At 35.9% G+C, this 20324-nt stretch overlaps 1 protein-coding gene across 1 annotated transcript; it reads left to right on the top strand.

Moving 5' to 3' along the window:
- Positions 1-17984: 17984 nt before the first annotated feature.
- LOC138854594 (uncharacterized) lies at positions 17985-19470 on the top strand. Its single transcript, XM_070098689.1, has 2 exons — positions 17985-18278; positions 18377-19470. Exons 1-2 carry the CDS (start codon positions 18206-18208, stop codon positions 18715-18717), a joined length of 414 nt encoding a protein of 137 aa, XP_069954790.1. The 5' UTR covers positions 17985-18205; the 3' UTR covers positions 18718-19470.
- Positions 19471-20324: the final 854 nt, after the last annotated feature.

Raw genomic sequence — 20324 nt, 5'->3', positions numbered from 1 at the left:
GGTCGTTTTCAATTCTGACCACCTTAAGGCTGAAGAATTACTTCCTAACATCTCTGTGACTCATGTGTGTTTTCAACTTTAAAATGTGCCTTCGTTTTCTTGTTTCTCGTCTCACGAACAATCTGTTCCTTGCAACACTACCAAATGCTCTATAAATTTCGTACGTCGTTATCATATAACTCCCAGTCTTTTTTCCTCTATCATCAGGTTTAACTTCCTTAATCTCTCATTACAGCACATATTCCGTAGCTCCAGGACTAGTTTCATTGGAAATCTCTGCGCTTTCTCCAGTTTCTTGACACACTCGATCAGGTGAGTTCTATACTGGTACTGCACACCGAATACAGAATCGTGAATGATTCCTTGACTAGGGTCTACAAAGCTGGTCTTAAGTTTGCCAGACGCTTGTTTGCTGCGGCAGTTATTCCTTTGATGTGCGACTAAAACAATATCCTTGGTACAGTGCTCACCCCCAAAGTCTCTGTCCTTGCGTGAGGTTTGCAGCCTTTACCTTGGAGCCTCTGCTTTGTTTCCGGTCTTTTTTACTCGTCCAAAATTCTCATAACGTTGTATCTGCTAGGATTTAATTCTAACAACCACTTGCCAGACCAGACCTGCAGTTATTTTATTGTCTTTTCTTGTCTGTACCTGTTTATATTCTCAATAGTTTTACATCATCTGCCAACAGGAATACCTCTGATTCTCTCTCTCCCATCATGTCACTTACAATTACAAATAACAGTACCTTTCCCAGTACTAATGCTTGTGGAGTCCCATTTGTCACACGCTAACACTCTGACGTCTCTTCTCAGACAACTCGCTATTTCCTTTCAGTTAAGTATACTTTGATTCATTGTAGCGTCTTTCTTGTTATTCCCGCCTATTCCTTAGCTATTTTTCGTCCCCATCTCCTGTACTTTGTTAAAATCTTACTTACAATTTTTGAAAATGCTCTGTACCAATTCCTCTCTCTAATATTTCACTTCTGTTACTTTATCAAAGAAATTAGGTTTGTGAGACAAGATTTACCACGCCTACAAATGTGCTGGTTGTCTATGAATACTGCTTCTTTCAGCCACTTTTCTCCTGATGATCTCCATAACCTTATATTTTATGCCTGTCATTGAAACTGGACTATACTTTCATATTGCCTGTCTTCCACACCTCTGGTAGCTGCTTTCTGTTGAATGACTTGCTGATTAGCTTGATTATTTGGTTCTTTACTGTTGTTTTTCTTGTACAATTGTATAGCAACTTTGGGTCGGATTTGACTTTCGATGCTGTCATACTCAAATTGTCGCTGAGCCTCAGTTTTTATTCTCGCATATTCGTTTTTAGCTCTTCGCTTGCTCCCTTCTTTTCCTCTGTTCTTTCCAGTTTTATTTTTCTTCAGTGTTCTAGCACCTTTACTATTTTCTTCTCTGCAAATGTGAGAGTAGCCGGAGCTCACTTTGTTCTTGCCATTTCCCCTTTTGTTTCTGTTTATGAATTTCTCCTCAGCCTTCCAGCACTTCCAAGCTACATATTTTATCATTTCATTCGCTGTGTGGTTCCAGGTTCTCGCAGTCTGTTTCCGTATGGCTAAAGCTTTCCATGATCAGCAGGTTTGTTTTGCTTTTATGGATTCTTCTTTTTCCTACCTACACTACTGTGTCTACCACCGTTCTGTTCCCGTTGTTATGCTTGATATCCTGCTGTTTAGGTAGTTATCACTACCTTGGGACCTTCCGGCTTGAATGTACCTACTCTACAGTTATTTTCCTCCTCTGTTTATTCCTGACATTTCTTCAAAACTTCACTGGTTCCTAATTAGCAACATTACCCCAGCACCTTTTCTGCTTCCTGTCTTCTTTTATATCCAGCTCGGAAGATCGCATCTGTTATTATTTCTGTGAGCTTTGTCTCTGTGAGTGCTGTAATATCAGGAAATGTCTCCAATATTCGTTCGTTTTTTCATCACTCTCGTTTGTCATTCTATCTGCATATATGCATCATACTCTGTTACTAGGGCCCAGTTTCCTTTTACGTGAATTCCTGGTTCTTACACATGGTTCAGGCAGGTGGGAGGGGGTAATGGGTTAGGGGGGTAAGGATGAGCGGCAGTGTGTGGGTGATGGTGTGGATGAGAGTATCTATGTGAATGTGTGGATGAGTGTTGATGAGAGTGTGGGGAAGAGTGTATGAGTTTGAGTAGGCGAGATTATGATGGAGAGAATGTGTTGGTGAGTGTATGAATTACAGTGAGAGTGTGTATGTATAAGTATGTAGATATAAATGTATGGGTGTGAATGAGAATGTGTAAGTGTGGGTAAGAGCGTGTGGGTGTGTGTGTGTGGAGGGAAGTGAACATATTTAAGAGTATCGGAATGAGAGAATGTGGTGAAGAGTGTATGGGGTGTGTATGTGAGGGAGAAGGAATAAAGGTGGATGTTTGTGGGCGAGTTAATGTGAGTCAGTGACATGAAGTGTGCAGTAATATTTCTCATCGCAACTGAGAAATCGCAATACCATGTGATAATTGGTTTCAAATTATATCATTGCCAATCGAATATATGTCCTTCCAACTTTTTCTATGGTGTTTTATTTAGCATGATCATATTGTTAAATTTCAAAGCAATTATTGTTAAAAGTTGCGGCATATTAAATAAATATTGGCTTTTATAAATTGTTGGAAGAAAATTGATTAAAAATGGATTCAGGTAATGTACACGCAAAGGAAAAAAAAAGAAAAGCATGCACATAGGAATGCCAAAGAGCATACACAGAGCAACACTAAGAAACGCACACAAAGACGAGTATCAATGCACACACAAAGGAGCACTAAGGAACACACACAAAGGTACTGCAAAGAACATTACACAAAGAAAATCCCCCGATGATTGCGCGCGCGCGCACACACACACACACACACACACACACACACACACACACACACTTAGAAAGAGCTCACTAGATATGACCAGGAAGTGTACGAGGAACTGGATAAATAATTTAAGGAGGTATTCTCAATGGAAACCCTTTTTAGGGCCCTCAGAGAATCCTTCCCGGGCTGGAACCCAGCAGCTGGGGGGTCACCTTTTTTACACCAGGTTTAACCTTGGTTTTTCCCGACCCCGCCCTTACCTCACCCCCCCCCCCAACCAGTACCCCCGCCTCCCCTTTGCACCCGCCGCGGCCCGGGCCCCCGCGGCCGCCGCCGCGGGCCCGGCCCCCCCCGGCCGGCCCCCGGGCCCGCCCCCCCCCCCCGCCCCCCCCCCCCCCTGCCCCGCCCCGGGCCCTTTCCTTGGGTTTTTTCCGGGTCGCCCCGGCCTGAATTTTTTGATTTTTTTAATTTTTTTTTAATTTTTTTCTTTGCTCTAAATTTTCCCCGGGTTTTTTGGGTTCCCCTGGGTTTTTTAAAAATTTCCCTCCCTGAAACAAATTTCTTTTTTTCCCTTTTTCCCCCTCCCCAAAAATTTCTCGAAAACAAATTCTCCCCTTGGGCTTTTTTTTTTTCACCCCATCCCCCAAATTTTTTCCCGATAATAAAGTTTTTATACTTCCCCACGTTTTCCCCGGAATCTCCCCTTTCCCAACCCCCCCCAAATTTTCCCCCCCCCAAAAATTTTTTGAAAAACCCGACTCCCTCTCCTTAGGGAAAATTTTGGATCCCCGGGGTTTTAAATTTAAATTCCCCAGATCAAATTTTTTGGTTTTCCCCCTTTCACCCCCAAACCCAAAAATTTTTTGATAATTGGGTTTTTTTTTCCTTGGGGTTTAATTTTTATGATCACCTTGGGTCAAATTTTGGGTTACCCCCCTTTACTTTTACCCACCCCCAAAATTTTATAATAAAATTTTGGGTTCCCCCCATGGGGTTTGAAAAATCCAAACCTTGGGTCAAATTTTGGGACCCTTTTTCACTTCTCCCCCCCCAAAATTTCTCCCATAAAACCAAGATTCCCCTTTTTGGGTAAAGGTTTTTTGGGTTCCCCCAAATAAAACATTCAAAATAGGTCCTTTGGGGGAAAAGCATCAGGTTTAAAAATTTTTTATTTATCTAAACCCCCCAAAAGTTTTTGTCATTAAGTCAAATGAAATAAAAACCTTTTCATTAAAAAAAACTAAAAAAGCTTTTTTCGGGCCCGTGACGTCAATAATTAAAACAGGGCTCCTTTTGTTCATTTAGATCCCAAAAAATAGTAGGATTTCACGGGTGACCCCCCTTTTGGGGAACTTTTTCCCCCTTTTCCACCCCCCCCAAAACCCCCCACATCCCAACCAACACCCCCAAATTTTACTAAAAACCCCAAAATTTTTCTTTTAACCCTTTTGCATTGCCCAAATTTCACAAACATCAAAAAGTCACCACATCAACATCCACTTTAAAAATTCTACCCCATTTTATTTACAAGTTAAAAAGCACTTTACTTTTAAACTTTAAAAAACTTCATAAAACATTTAATATCAAAAAAAGCATTTATAAATTTTCCCAAAAAAAAACTTTAAATCCCAAAAAAATATTCCCGAAAAAATTTTAAACACCTTTTGAAAACTCCCCCAAAACCCTTTAAAAATAAAAAATTTTGAAAACCCCCCTTAAACCTTTATAATATTTCCAATTCAAAAAACAAACCCCTTAATATTTAACCCTAAACCTTTGATTTTAAAACACTTCAAAAAATTTCCCCTTTGAACACCTCAAAACCTTTTAAAACCTCAAAACCTTTTTGAACTTTTTAAAACAACCCCCGAAAACCCCTTTTAAAAAATTTTTCACCCTTTTAAAAAACATTTTAACACCTCAAAACATTTTGAAATTTAAAAAATATTTGAGATCCCAAATGATTTCACATTCCCCATTTACACACATAAAAAAATCATCCTCAGTCTCCCGACTAAATTTTTCTTTTTTCCCTTTAGTTCATTAAAGTTTTAAAACACAATACACAAAAGAAAAAAATTTAAACCCCCAAACCCACTTTAAACACCAAAGGGCTTTATAATCATTTAATTTTCACAAAAACCTAAATTTTTAAAAAACCTTTTAATATTTTTTTTTAAAAATAATTTTATCCCAAACCCCCCCATAAAATCTTTTTTTCCAATTGGTCATAACCCCATCCCAAATTTCCAACAAATTTTTTTTTTAATTTAAAGTTTCCCCCCCGAACCAAAATTTTTAAAAAATCCCATGAACCCAAAAACAAAACCACACACCCCAAAACACAATTTTTCTTTTTAATTTTGCATTTTAAATTTAAAAGGACCAGTAATCAGAAAAATCAAAAAAAAACATTCCCCAAAACCCAAATTTTTTCGTTTAGCCCCCTTTTTGTTTTTAAATTTAAAAAAGGGGAACTAACCCGAAAAAAATCCCAAACAAAAAGGCCCCCTTTTTAAATCTTTTGGGATCTTGGAAAAAAAACAATCCTTTTAAAAACCCCAAATTTTCCAAAAAACTATTTGATACTCCCCCTTAACCAATTTATTACTACAAAAAACCATTTTTTTCAATAAAAACCCTTTTTAAATTTTTTCCCTTTTAAAACTTTCAAAAACCTTGAACATTTTTCAAAAAACCTTTTAACATTTAATCAAAATTTAAAAAACTTCCCAAAAAAAAATTTTTTTCCCCAAATTTTAAACCCCTAATATTAAAACCCTATTTTTAATTTTAATTAAAACACCCCTTTAAATTCCAAAAAACCTTTTAAACACTTTTTTAAAAACTTTAATAAATTAAAAAAACCCTTTTTTAAAATTTCCCAAACAAAATTTAAAATTAAAACATTTAGAATCCCAATTACCCACTTAATATTTTCTTAAAAAAACCGCTGAATTTAATCAAAAACCCCCTTTTTTTAAAACACCTTTTATCACCCTTTGACACCTTCAAAAAAAACATTTTAACCCAAAAAACCCCTTTTAAAACCTTTTAAATTTCAAACAACATTTATTTAAAAAACCCTTTTTTATCCAAAATACCACTTTAATATTTAAAAAACCCCTGAATAAATTTAAAAAATCAAAAACACCATAAACTAAAATCCCAAAACCCCCCCTCCCCCAACACCCCACAAACCCAAAAAAATTTTTTTTTTTTATCTAATTTTCCAAAAGTCAACCACCCCCCCCCCCATTTTTTCTTGTTTCCCCTTTTTATTTATTGGTTTAAAGAGGGAAAATTTTTAAACAGAAAAATCCCAAAAAAACCCCCCCTTTTTAAAATTTTTTTAATTTGGTTAACAAAAACAACACCCAAACCCACAACACCCTGAAATTTTCCCAAAACTATTTGAGACTCCCCAAAATTTCCCACTGATTACACTAAAAACCCTTTAAAATTTTAATTAAAACATTCCAAAACCCTTTACCTTAACCCCTTAACACCCTTTAAAACACTTTAACATTTTCCCCCTTTTAAAAATTTAATAAAAAAATTTTAAAAAACCCTTTGGTATTTTAAAACCCCTGATTGTTACAAAAACCCCCCCAATTCAAAATTTTAAAACCTTCCTCAAAAATTTTTAAATAAAAACAATTTTAAAAACCTTTTTAAAACACCTTTTATCACCCTTCAAAAAACCCCGAAAACATTTAAACACTCTAATCTTTGAACACATTCAAAAAAATTTTAAAAAACCCCAAAACCCAACACCCAAAAAACCCCCGAAACCCCCGATTTCCTTCAAAACAAAATTTAAATTTCTTTTTAAAACCCTTTTAAACCTTTAAATTTCCCAAAAAAATGAAAATTTAAAAAACCATTTGATATTTTTAAAAAACTGAAAACAAAAAACCACTAAAATTTTTAAAAACCAAAAATCACCATAAAATAAGATCCAAATACCCCCCCTCCCCCAAAAACACCAAAACCCCCCCTTTTTTTTTTTTAAAAAACTTTTTTTCTTTAAAATTAAAAAGGGAAAATATTTAGAAATTAAAACACCCTTCCCCTTTTTTTTTGTTTAAACCTTTTTTTACAAAAAATAAAAGGGCCCCACTAATCAAAAAATCACAAAAAAAACCCACTTTAACCTTTTTTTCGGTATCTGAGTTAAACAACCAACACCCACATCCTCAACATTTCCCCCACACACAAACACACACACACCCAACCACCCTAACTTTTTAACCCAACACCTTAACCCCTAACTTTTTCCAACCTTTTAAATTTATCCCCCCCTAGCCCAACCCCCCAAACTACTTTAAATTCATCCAACCAACCCAACCAGCCAAACCCCAACCGAACCCAACCTTAACCTAACCGAACCCACCAATCCCAAAATCCTTTTAAACCGGCCTTTAAATAACCTTTAAATTTTAACTGAACCCAACAAACAAAAACCCGGCCCAACCTTAAGAACCCTAACCAAATTTCCCCAACCCAAATTTTTTAACCCATCCAACCTTTTTCCTAACCCAGCCCTTTAACCATCCCAACCAACCCAAAAATATTGGGAAAATTTCCCAAAAAAATTAAATACTCCCGAATTTTTTGGGGTCCTCCCCCTTTTTGGATATTTCCCAAAAATTTGTTTTGAAAATTTTTCGTAAAAACGAAAATTATTTTCTTGTTGGTTTAAAACCATAAGGAAAATTTACTGATTTCCAATGGAAACACCTTCGCCTGAGAACTTTTTTTTGTGGTCACCCCACATGGTGTAATGCCTTCCGAAGGGAGAACCTTTAAAACCTGGGCAACTCCGGGAAAAAAGGGGCCAAAGTTGGGAACATCCGGAGAAAATCATCTTTTTAACCCAAATGTCATCCAACCAACCCAACCTAACTTTAAATTTTTAACCCAACCTTTTTCCCCCCCAACCCAACCTTTAAATCCAAACAAATCCCTTCTAACCAACCTAATTTTAAATTTAAAACCCCCCAAACCACCAAAAACCTTTTATCCCCAACCCCAACTTTAACCATCTTTTCCTAACCCAACTCCCTCAAACACCCCGAATATTTCCTTTAAATTTTAACCCAACCTATTCCAACCTTGGGGAACCCAATTTTAAATTTAACTAATTTTTCCTTTAATTTCCCAATTCCAAACCAAACCCAACCTTTTTCCAACCAACTAACCCAACCCAACTTATCCCGTTTAATTTTAAATTAACTTTTTCCCAATTTTAATATTTTAAATTTTAAATAAACACTGATAATTTTAAAATTTTTAAACACCCCTGGGTCTTTTTTAAAAAGTCGGACATTTTTTTTAAACCCTTCAAAAAAAAACCCTCAAAACCTTTCCGAATATTCCCAAAAAAATACTGATTCCAACCCAAAAAAATGAATACTTTCCAAACCGTCAAAATCACCAAAACTTTAAATTTAAATCACCCTTAACATCCTTTTATAAAAACCCCCAAATCACTTAACCCAAGGAACTCCCCCCCCATTTGGGCATAAAAAAAATAACACAAACCAATAAACCAAAAAACTTTTAAAAAGATCACCTAAATTAAAACATAAACACAAAAATAAATATAAGAAATTCCCCAAATAAATCACCCCTGTTTCCTTTTGGAAAAACCCCTAATATCAAGAAAAAACATTTTTAAAAATTTCCACAACAACACACACAAAACAAAAAAATCATATTTAAAATATCTAAGGGATCACCTTTTATCCTTAAAAGATGTTTCAAATAAAAAGAGTCATCCCGTACGTCACCTCCCCCTTGTGTTACTTGGTATTTTTCCTTTTTAAACCCCCTTTTTTCAACCTGGGGTAAATTCATTATTTTAAAAACATTTTTAAACCAAGACATTTTAAGGGTTTTATGATCCCCCCACCAAAATCACCCCGGAAAAAAAAATTTTTAAATTATTAAAAAAATTGATTTTTTAATTTTCCCAACATTTTACCGGGCATTAAAAAATAAACACCAAAATCATAAAATTTAGATTATGCATCCAACTATTAGATCATTTTAAAAATTATTTTTTAAAATTCAAAAAATAAGAATAACAAAATAACCCCAACATTCCCCAACATCATAAATAACATGAACTATAAATATCATTTTCACAAAAAAAAAAATCCCCAAAAAAACCCTATTTTTAAATTTCAATTAAATTTAAAAATAGAAAACACACCAAATTTTAAAAAATTCACCCCCAACTAAAATACAATTTTACCCTTTTTAAATTCCCCTTTTCATTCCGGGGGGATTCCCCTTTGGGGGTTTTTTTCTTACGGGTCCCCCACAAGAGGAAGGGGGAACCATCACCCCCCAACACCACCTTATTTCACTTCCTCCAAGTTGTGGTGGATCCGGGGAGGGTTTAAAAAAATTGGGGTATACGGAAATAAGAAAAAAGTTTTTAGGGGATTAATGGGAAATTGATTTGGGTTTTTTCATGTCCAGAAATTTTCTAAAAATATTGGTTTTAGATTGGATGTGCCTTTTAAAAAGAAAGGTCAAAACAAAAGTTGGGTGAAAAGTTAAAATTTTAAGTATGTCTAAAAAGAAATTTTAAAAAAATTTTTTAAAAGAACTTATTTGAAAACATATTCAGTTTTTTTTGTCTTAAAGAAATGGAATAAAAAGTTTTAAAATTTTTATAAATTTTTAAAAAGAATTTTTTGAAAATTTATAAAATTTTTTTTTAATCTTGTTTGGCCCTTTTTAAAATAGTAAACCTTCAGAAAATGTTTTAGGAAAGGGAAAAGGGAAACAGGTTAAACACCAAAAAGGGCCCAAAACCCCTGAAAATAAAGAGTATTAAAAGCAATAAAACCAAAAGGTGGGAAACTGTAGAAAAAAGAATGTTTAAAAATTGTCAATATTTTTGTAAGTAAAAAATTGCAAAATTAAAGTTTAAAGGGGACTTTTGGGAAGGGAACATGGGGGATTTGCTGGCAGGTTTATATTATGTTTGTGATAAAAATTTTTTAGGGCCCGTTTGACTAATGTTTGTGAATTTTTGGGTTTACTTTTTTTTGTGCCCAAAGGGAAGTTTAAATATTTGGAAAAGGGGGATTTTTCAAAGTTTTTATAGAAAGATTTTAATTTTTTGTTAAAATTTTTTAGTTTTAAAAGGGCCCCAGAAAGGCAGTAAGTAAAGGGCTTGGAATCTTGTGCCGAGCGGGCCCCAAATTTTGGGGAGAACAAAAGAAACCCGGGGCTTTAAAACAAAAGAAAAAAGCAATTAAATGAAAAAAAGGGTTTAAATTTTTGTTTTGAGCCGAGAAAATTGGTGGAAAATAAAAAAAAGGTTAAAAAATTAAAGGGCAAGAAAAAACAAAGGTTTGGGGGAAAACCCAAAAAAAAGGGCCAGATATTAGGTTTAGGCCCAAAAAATAAAAGGTATTTATATGCCTTTATGGAAAGAAAGAAAGAAAGTTGATAATTTGAAATTAAATTCCCTTAAAATTAGAAAGAATTTAAGAAAGGGGAAATTAGAAAATGGGGTAGAATTTCTAAAAAAGATGTTTTCTTTGAATTTTTCCCCCCCTTTTCCCTTCTTCCCGGTTAATGCCAAAAAGGGTTCCCCCTTTTGGGGGGCAACCCCCCAAGGTTTGGGGGGACACAATGGCCCCAGAAATTGTTTATTTAAACGGGGAAAAATTTTGGGGAATTTTTAAAAACCCCCCAAAAAATGTTGAACCAAAATTTTTCAAAACTAATTAAAAATCCAAAAAAGAAATGTTCAGTATTTTAATTTGTTTTTTAAAAAAATTTTGGGCCAAAATATTTAAATAGGTTTGTGGGAAGTGAAAGAATAGGTTTTACAGGGAAAAAGGGAAAAATAAAAAAAACCCTTTGGCTGGAAAAAGGGAAATAAATTACCTAAAGGGAAGAGGGGAAGAAGGGGGGGGGAGCGGAATGGAAAAAATAGTTTAGGTTGCCAAGGAAGGAGGGTTAATAACCCAAAGAAGGGGAAACCAAAAACAGAATTTGGGTAATTTTGGGGGAAAAGAAAAAAGTTAGCCAAATTTGGAGAAAAGAAGGAAAAGTTAAGCTTAGGTTAGGGAGGTTTGGTAAAGGTGTGAAAAAAGTGTGGGGGAAAAGGGGTGTGGATAAAAGGGTTTTGTCGAATAAATTAAAAAGAGTTATAATAATTTTTTTAATTTTTCTGATGGTGTTGGTTTTCCTTTTTAACTTAATTAAAATGGAAGAAAAAGAGAAAACAAAAAGGTTGATTTCTGATTTACTTTTTCCTTAAAATTTTGAACAAAAAGTTAAAAAAGGGGAAAAAAAAGTAATTTTAAAGGGGTTTTTTTGGGTAAAAGGGGGTCTTTTTTTTGGGGATTTTGGTGGGTTTTTAGTGGTTGTTTTGGATTCAGTGGTTTTTAGAAAAATCAAAAAAGGGTTTAAAGGGGGGAAACAAATGTTTAAAATGTTTTATGTGTTTTAAATGTTATTTTAAAAGGTGTTGGGGGTTTTAAAGGATGTTTTGAAAATTTAAATTTTTTTGATTATTCAAAAGTTTTTATTTTCCCAAAAGATTATGAATTTTTAAAAAGTTTAAAATTTAAAAACAAAAGGGAAAAGGGGTTTGAAAAATTTTTTGAGGTTTTAAAAATGTTTTAAAAGGGGAAAGGGTTTTTATTAATTTAACATTTTTTTTTGTAACATTGAATTGGGGGTACCAAAAAGGTTTTTTAAAATGGTGGTTGATTGAAATTCAAAAAATTTTTTTAAAAAATTGTTAAAAGGTTTAAAAGGGTTTAAGTTTTTTGAGAAATTTAAAGGGGGTTTTGGTAACCTGTTTGGTTTTAAATTGGGAGACTCCAAAAGTGTTTTGGGGAAAAGTTCATGGAGGAAGGTGGAAATTTTTGGGGTTGTTTTGAATAAAACCGAAAAAATTTTTAAAGGGTTTTGGGACTTTTCCATTTAATTCCCTTTAAAAGAAAAACTAAAATTAAAAATGAGAAAAAAAAAATTTTTAAAAAGGGTTTCTTTTTGATGAAATTAGATAAAAAGAGAAAAAATTTTGGGAAAATTTTTTTTTGTGGGGTTTGGGGATCTTTGTTTTGGGGATTTTGGGGTTTTAAAATGATTCATTGGGGTTTTGTATTCCCGGGGTTTATAATAAATTTTTTTGGGAAATGTTTTTTATTGTTGTTTAAAAAGTTTTAAATTTCAAAATGTTTTTTTGGGGTCCAAAAGGGTTTTTAATTTTCAAAAAGGGGTCAAAATGTTTTAAAAGGGGGTAAAAAATTTTTAATTAACAGGGGGTTTTTGTAGTATTTTGGGGTTTTGTTAAAGGCCCAAAAAGTTTTAATGTTTTAATTGGGAAAAGTTCAAAGGGTTTTAAGGGTCAAATGTTTGAATGTTCAAAATTTTTTAAAATTTTAAAAATTTTTTTGAATTTACAGGTTTTTGTATATTCCCGTAAAAATTAATTCCAAATTTTTTTAAATGTTTTAAAGGGTTAAATTTAAAAGTTCAAAGGGTTTTAAGGGCCAAGAGTGTTTTAAAAGGGGTTCCCCGGGTTTAAGGTGTTTAATGTTTGATTGGGGTCAATGTTTATAGAACGTGGGAAAGGGGAAATTTTAAAAAAAAAGGTTTTGAAATGTTTTTGTTTGGGGGGGTTTTTGTTGGAAACTGAGATACCGAAAAAAAATTTTTAATAATTTTTGGGTTGGGGCTTTTTTTGATTTTTAAAAAACCCTTTTTAAAAATTTAATAACTAAAAACAAAAAGGGGAAAAATTTGGAAATTTGTGGATTTTGTTAAGACTTTTTGATTTTTCCCCCACAACCTATTAATTTTAAAAGGGAAACAAATTTTTGGGAAATTGTGGTTTGGGGTGTTTAGGGGTCCAAAAGTTTTTTTTTTGGGAAAAATTTTTAAGGGTGAATTAATTTAAAGAGAAATTGTTGGGAAGAATATTATAAATTTAATTAATAAGAAAAGATGATATAATTTTAAAAGAAATTTTTGGGAAAAAGAATTTTTTAAAAAATTTTAAGGTTTCAAGGGGGTTTTTGTGTATTCAAATATTTTTGATATTTTTTCAAAGTAAAGTTTTGATTAGTTTTTTTAATTTTTTTTGGGTGATTTGTCCCCCAATAACTTTTAAAAACTAAAGGGGAAAAAAAGAGAAAAAATTGGGGAATAGGAAATTTAAATTAATAAATTTTTAGAAAAAGAGATTTAAAAAATTTTTTTAAAGACCAAAAGGTTTAAATTTCAAAAGGGGTTTTGGTTTTCAAATTTTTGTTTTTAATGTTCAAAGGGGGTTTGAAGGGCAAAAGGGGGTTTAATGTTTAAAAATTTTTATTATTTAAAGGTGTTTTATGTTTAAAAAATTATGAATGCTTTGGGGGGGTTTTTAAAGGGGTTCAAAATGATATTCAAAGGGGTTTTTTTTAATTTTACAAATGATTATATAATTTTGAATTTAAAAAAAGATGTAAAAATTTAAAAAAATGTTCCCGGATTAAAGTGATTTGAAATTTTTCGGGTGTTTTTTTATTTAGGTTTTTTTAAAAAAAATTTTTTTATATTACCGATTTTGAGAGGTTTTAAAATTTCCGGAAAAAAATGGTATTTAAACCTAATATTAAAAATTTTGGGGTAGTGAATTTAACGAAAGTGGATGTGGTGTGGTGACTTTCCAATGCATGTGCCCCTTATTAACTTAAATGAACTTAAAAAGGGTTTAAAAGAGAAAAATTGGGGTTATGGGGTGAAAATTTTTTGAGGTGTTGGTTGGAGTGTGAGGTTTTTTGGGAGGGGGGGAAAAAGGGGGGGCAAGATTCAACCTGTGCGCGGTAAAAAACGTTTACGTCACTACTATGTTTTCCCATTATCTTGAATGAATAAAAGGACCGACCTTTATTCAACCTTGGGGCGCCCCTGACGTCACTGACCCCGGGGTAAAAAGCTTTTTTGTTCATTTAACTTTAAAGAGAGGAAACTTTTAATTCATTTTGGCAATGGCGGAAACTTTTAAATTCATTTTAAAATAATAAAGGGGGAAAATGTTTAGACCCCGTAGTGCATGCCCAGGGAGGAGTCTATTTTGAATGCTTTACCCCCCGAGGGGGAAACCAAAAACCCCCAAACCCCGGAGATGGGGCCCGGAACGAAAATTTGGGGGGGTGAAAAAGGGGAAAATTTGATTCCCGGGGATGGGGGAAAATTTGAAACCCCATGGGGGAATCCCAAAAATTTGGGATTATCGAGAAATTTTTTGGGGGGGGAGGAAAGTGGGGGGGTAACCGAATTTTACCAAGGTGATCATGGGCTAAAAAACCCCCCTAGGGGGAAACCAAAAAATTATCGAGAAATTTTTTTTGGGTTGGGGGAAAAGGGGGGGAACCTTTAAAAAATTTTATCTGGGGGGAATGGAGAATTTCAAAAACCCCCTAGGGGGTCCAAAAAATTTATCCCGGGGGAGATGGAGTCATGGTTTTGTCGAGAAATTTTTTTTTTGGGGGTTGGGGGGGAAAGTGGGGGGGATCCAGGGGTGGGGACTTTTTATTTAAGGAACCCCAAGGGGGGATCCAAAAACCCTTTTAATCGAAAAATTTGGGGATGGGGGGGAAAAAGGGGGGAAAAAAAACTTGATCCAAGGGGATGGAGAATTTGATTTCAGTTTTTTGGGGTGGGGGGGAAAAAGGGGGGGCCCCAAAAAAATTTTATCTGAGGAGATGGAGAATTTGAAAAAACCCCCTTTGGGGGGGAAACCAAAAAACCCTTTATCCCAGGGGGTGGAAACATAAGAAAAAAGAAATTCAAAAAATTGAAAAAAAACCGGGAAAAAAAATTGAGGCGCGGGGGCGATCCGGGCGACGCCGGGGAAGGGCGCAGAAGGCGCGGGGGGGCGGGGGGGCGCGGGGGCGGGGCGGGGAGGGCGGGGCGCGCGGGCGGGCGGGGCGCGGGCGGCGCGGGCGGGCGCGGGGGGGGCCCCGGGGCGGGGGGGCGGGCGCGCGGGGCGCGCCCCGGGGGGGGGGTCGAAGGCGGGGGGGGGGTACTGGTTGGGGGCCCAAGGGGGGAGGAAGTCTCGAGGGGGGGAGGTTGGTCAAAAACCCGGGAAATAACACCGGGGGTGAAAAAGGGGACCCCCGCTGCTGGTCCTAGACCGGGAAAGGGGTGTTCTGTGAAACCCCAAACCGGGAAAGGGGTGCTCCATTTGGAAAAAACCCAAACCGGGGAAAAGGGGTGCTCCCGTGAAAAAATTCATACTTTTTATATATATATATATATAAATATATATATATGTCTGGGAAAACGTAAAAATGGTTAATTAGCAAAAAGTTTAAAAAAGAAGTTTTTTCTAAAAAAAAATTTTATTTATGCTGATGTACAAATTAATAATTTTGAAAAAAATAAACCCAAAAAAATTTTTCCTAACCCCTTTTTATAACAAATTCCCCAAATTTAAATTTAGCCTAATCCCAAATAAATATAATTTAGGGGGAAGTTTTTCAATAATTTAGTAATAAACAAACACAATGAAATATATTTTTTTTTCGTTAGGTTCAGAATGATTTTTGCGAAATTATTGCATACAAAAATTTCTGCTTGCCTTATTCGGCAAGAAGCAATTGTTCTAAAAGTTTATAAGTGCCTTTAGCCCACCTCCCTCCAGTTAATTTCTCGTAACCCTTCTCAAAAACATCTCGAATACTTATTTTCTTTCTGTAAACTTCTCTATTTTTGCATCCAAACAAATATAGAGATGAAAATCAATGACACAGTTATGAATATCTTATACGAACTCATTTATGAATTAAAAAAATGACTTACTTTTTTTTGTGTTTAACGTTCATTAGTGATGATGCTGAAACGATGTTCCCTCTTAGAAATAGCCACACGTATGTCATCACTTGCATCCTGATGTGTCTACTCATTGTATCATGTGCAGAATTATTAGAAAAGCTGTCTTTCACAAATAGGCGGTGGCAAATGGCATGAGAACCTACAAAGCTTTCTATGCAAATGGTGAGGATATTTCGATTTATGCACACAGGACATTTTCTACCCTCATTGATTCAAATACCATTCCTATTTGTTCATTAGCTTCCAGTTCAACAAGACAATCTTTCATTGTATCACCCTCACCCGTGGAGATTAACAATGAGTTCCGTATCCATTCCTGAATCATAGGATCCTCTGTGGTGAAGCAGCCTCGGAAGATTGAATCAGTTCCCGCAAATTATTTTTTTTCACTTCAGTCACGATGAACAATTCTTTTTCTGCACCAGCAGCCTCATCGAGTGAAGGAAAATTTGTATAATTTCCTTTCTGAATGCGATTGATCCAACTTGGAAGCTTTTGGGTGAAGGATGACAATTTTTTCTGGGCAGTGATCATATTCATTCCAATTCCTTGGATTGAACAGTGTGTCACATCTCCACCTTTGTTTTCTCGTACCCTAGGGGATTCATGTTCCCCTGGGTGTTCTTGCTTCGTAGGAGGGGAGGGGGAAGAAGCCTATGATCAGGGTATAACTCTGCCCACTACCCTCCCCAGAGTGGGGACACATTTAAAACTACATCCGGTGAAATATGTTCAGAATTCTGCACTCGCTGCGTGGTATTTCAATTTGCCATCTCTTCAGTAACCTCTGCCGCGAATATTAAAGCGTTATTAACATCGTAACTTATCAGCCGCACGCTTGCGACCAAATCTGACGATATATATGAATGTATATATATATTTCCTACGCATAATGTTGTCTGTGTATTTTCTGCTGCTGTTGTAATGGAGTCGGAGTTTGCTGGACGCCTGCAGCATTAGTCAGATCACATTACTCTATATTAGGAATCACTAAACACGTTGGGTTATACAGCGCCTGAGGAATTGGAGTTTTACCCAGTTCGATCTAGAGACAAAACAGCTCATATTCCTTGACTCAATATCCCTTTCCTTGAAGGTTAGTGTGATCACAGCTTCGAGATGGTGGCGTCTCCAAGCACGACTCTCAACACCCTCCTTCATAACATAGAAATAAACAAACATATTATATTTTTATTATTGGCAGTCCCTCGCAAGAACAGGAGGAGCACGAAGACTTCGTTTGTATTTCCAAATATCTGGAGACGGGCCTGAGGTGGCGGCAAGAGAGAGGGAGAGGGAAAAAGTGAGAGAGACTGGAAGAAGGAAGATAGAAACAAAGACAGAGAGAGAGAGAGAGAGAGAGAGATGAACTGTGAAAGGAAGAGTGGCGGGAAGGATAACAGTATGAGGGAAAGGATGAGAGTGACGACGAGAAATGGAAGAGGAATACAAACAAGGTGGGTGGGGAAGAATAGGAAAAGAGGAAAATTTAGAGAAGGAACGAGAGGAAGAGTGAGAGAGAGAGTGATATGGAGAAGGAAATGGAGAGGGTTGGGGAGGTGAGGGGAAAGGGAGAAAGTGAAGGGAAGGGAAATAAAGAGTGGTAAGAGGAGTGAGGGAAGAAATGTAAGAGGAAGAGGAAGTCTGAGAAGGAAAAGATAATTGAAAGACTAAAAGGGAAAGGCAGACCAGAAATAGAGAGAGAAAGAGGATGAGATGAACAAGTATGAAAGAGAGATAGATAGATTCGGGGGTAATGAAAAACGAAAGAGAGAAAGCTAAGCTGAAACTGAGATAGTACCTTTCTCATACGTGTCCAATAATTAAACACACTGAATTAGATTCTGATTCAGTGCATCTTATGTTAATACGCAATATAGTAACTCATATTTCAATAATACATATTTCGTTAATATTTATTATTATTTTAATATATGCGTTAATACATAACACATTTCATGTTATGTTAATATATGATTACACATATGGAAAATGTATGTTTATACATATCCTAATGTATATTTATACGTATGTTAATGTACCAAGTCCACGCAGTTTCGATTCAGAACAGGTTAACAAATTACACTATGTAACAAAATTTCACTTTTGGCTCGTTCCTGGGAAATAAGCATCATTTCCCAATATTTTATAACTAAAAATTTAAAAAAAAAATTTGATCCCAGATCTTTGCTTATGTGGTCAGGACACTTCATCACTTTCATGAAAGCCTGATGTAAAACTTTTATCTTCTAGGGCTTTGCTTGGCAAATATAAAAACGGGCACACAAACCAGCATTCAGTTCAACTCTGGCTACCTGAGAAGACACATCAGAAGAAGTGAAATGGCATCAAGAGGCTGCAATTATTCTCCAGATGCGTTCTGTTACATATGTGGTCAATTCATTAAGATAAGAGCAAAGAAGTTCTCTGTAACAGCATCTATAAAAAATGTGAGAGGCTTATAAAGCATATTTTGTCATGCCAGTTGTGGATCAAGACAAGACCTGGGCACCTCATGTTGCTTGTGAGCATTGTAAGAAAACATTGGAAGGTAAGAAAGTCATTAGTTATGTGAAGGGTAAAACCCTGAATAGGAACATTTGTTAAATGAGATATATGTAACAAACTATTTCGTTTGTTCTTTTACAGGATGGTATAGAGAAGAAAAAAGATCCATGAAGTTTGTTGTTCCTAGAATATGGTGTGAACCCACTGATAACTCAACCAGCCGCTACTTCTGCCTGGTGAATTCTTTCAAACGCCGAACTGGGGAAAATGTAGCTGATATTTGTTATCCAGACCTTCCCTCTTCTATTGCACCAGTACCACACAGTGCTGATCTTCCTGTACCTACACCTCCAGAAAGAAGCCAACCGTCAGAAGAAGAAAGTAGAAATCAGAAAAAGAAGAGCACAGTGAAGAAGACTATGATCTCACAGATGCAGCTGTTGAGAGGAATCCTTACTACCAAACCAAACAGACCTCAATGATGGAAATAAATGGTATAAAATACCGACACAATGGAAATATAAACACATATGCAGTATAATGTGATCCTTTATTGACAACGTTTCACCCACACAGTGGGCTTTTTCAAGTCACACACAGATCTACCTGGGGTGGAAGGTACGGGAGTATTTATAGTCATGTTCAGAATGTTGAGGTCAGGTGGAGAATGCTGCATCTGATGATCTACCGGGTGGGGTTATAGAGTCTTGGGTAGCTTGGCAGGGGTATTGGACAAGTTGTGAGTAGACCTTCTGCAGTGTTCTATGTTCTTATGTGGGATAGCGATGAAGAAGTTTCTTGGCGAGTGGTTCAGCTATGTTATAGAAGCCGTTGTTCTGGTTGAAATTGTTGGTTATAGAGATAAACGATGATTCCAGGATTCTTCGGTATTGAGTGTTGTCTTTTGTGGCGATAAGTCTTGAGTTTCTGTAGTTAATTAAATGGTTGTGTGAATTGCGATGTTGTACACAGGCATTCCTTGTATCGTCAGTCCTGCTTGCATATTGGTGTTCTGAAATACGTGTTTGGAGGTCTCTTGATGTTTCGCCCACATATAATTTGTTGCAGTCATTACAAGGGATTATGTATACCCCTGCAGAGGATAGAGGCTTGTCCTGTCTACTACTGGTGATGTCCTTGATGGTCGTGGTTGTGGAGGAAGAATGCTCTATAATTGAACAAGTATTTTCTAAACTCCACTATCCTCGTCACTTCATCAGAGACTGCAGACGGCGGGCATTAAACATCTTCAACACACCCAGAGAAGACACTGCCGAGAAGAGATATAGTCCTCCACACCAACTCCATTCCCAACATGTTTCCAACATCTTTTCCAATACATCATTCCAAGTATCTACCTCCACAACCACGACCATCAAGGACATCACCAGTAGTAGACAGGACAAGCCTCTATCCTCTGCAGGGGTATATATAATCCCTTGTAATGACTGCAACAAATTATATGTGGGCGAAACATCAAGAGACCTCCAAACACGTATTTCAGAACACCAATATGCAAGCAGGACTGACGATACAAGGAATGCCTGTGTACAACATCGCAATTACACAACCATTTAATTAACTACAGAAACTCAAGACTTCTTTCCCAAGCTATCAGAGGCAAATGTGACGGCTGGCATCTTCACCGGACCACAAGTCAGGAAAATCATGGAGAAGAAAATCATGGAAAAGGAAAAGGAAGCGTGAGAGAGTTTTGTTGCTGTAACACAAGGCTTTCTGGGCAAGAAGATGGCTGACAATTATATAGATCTTTTTCAGACCGTGGTAAAAAGCAATAGTCAAATGGGCTGTAGTATGTCCCTTAAGGTCCATATCCTTGATGCTCATCTTGACAATTTCAAGGAGAATATGGGAGCATACTCAGTGGAGCAAGTGGAGCGCTTCCTCCAAGATATAATGAACTTTGAACACAGATATCAGGGATCTTATAACGAAAACGTGATGGGAGACTACATTTTGGGGCTTAAACGAGAAAGTGAGTTGTTGCATGCGCGCACATCTAGAAAAACTGCTTATTTTTAACTTTGTAAATATGTTTCTGAAAGTTTAAAATAAAATTTGTGTAAAT

This window comes from Cherax quadricarinatus, chromosome 64 (assembly GCF_038502225.1).
Source record: "Cherax quadricarinatus isolate ZL_2023a chromosome 64, ASM3850222v1, whole genome shotgun sequence".
Classification (NCBI taxonomy): Eukaryota; Metazoa; Arthropoda; class Malacostraca; order Decapoda; family Parastacidae; genus Cherax; species Cherax quadricarinatus.
The sequence above is the reverse complement of the archived record's forward strand: the minus strand, read 5'-3'. Positions and strand labels throughout refer to the sequence as shown.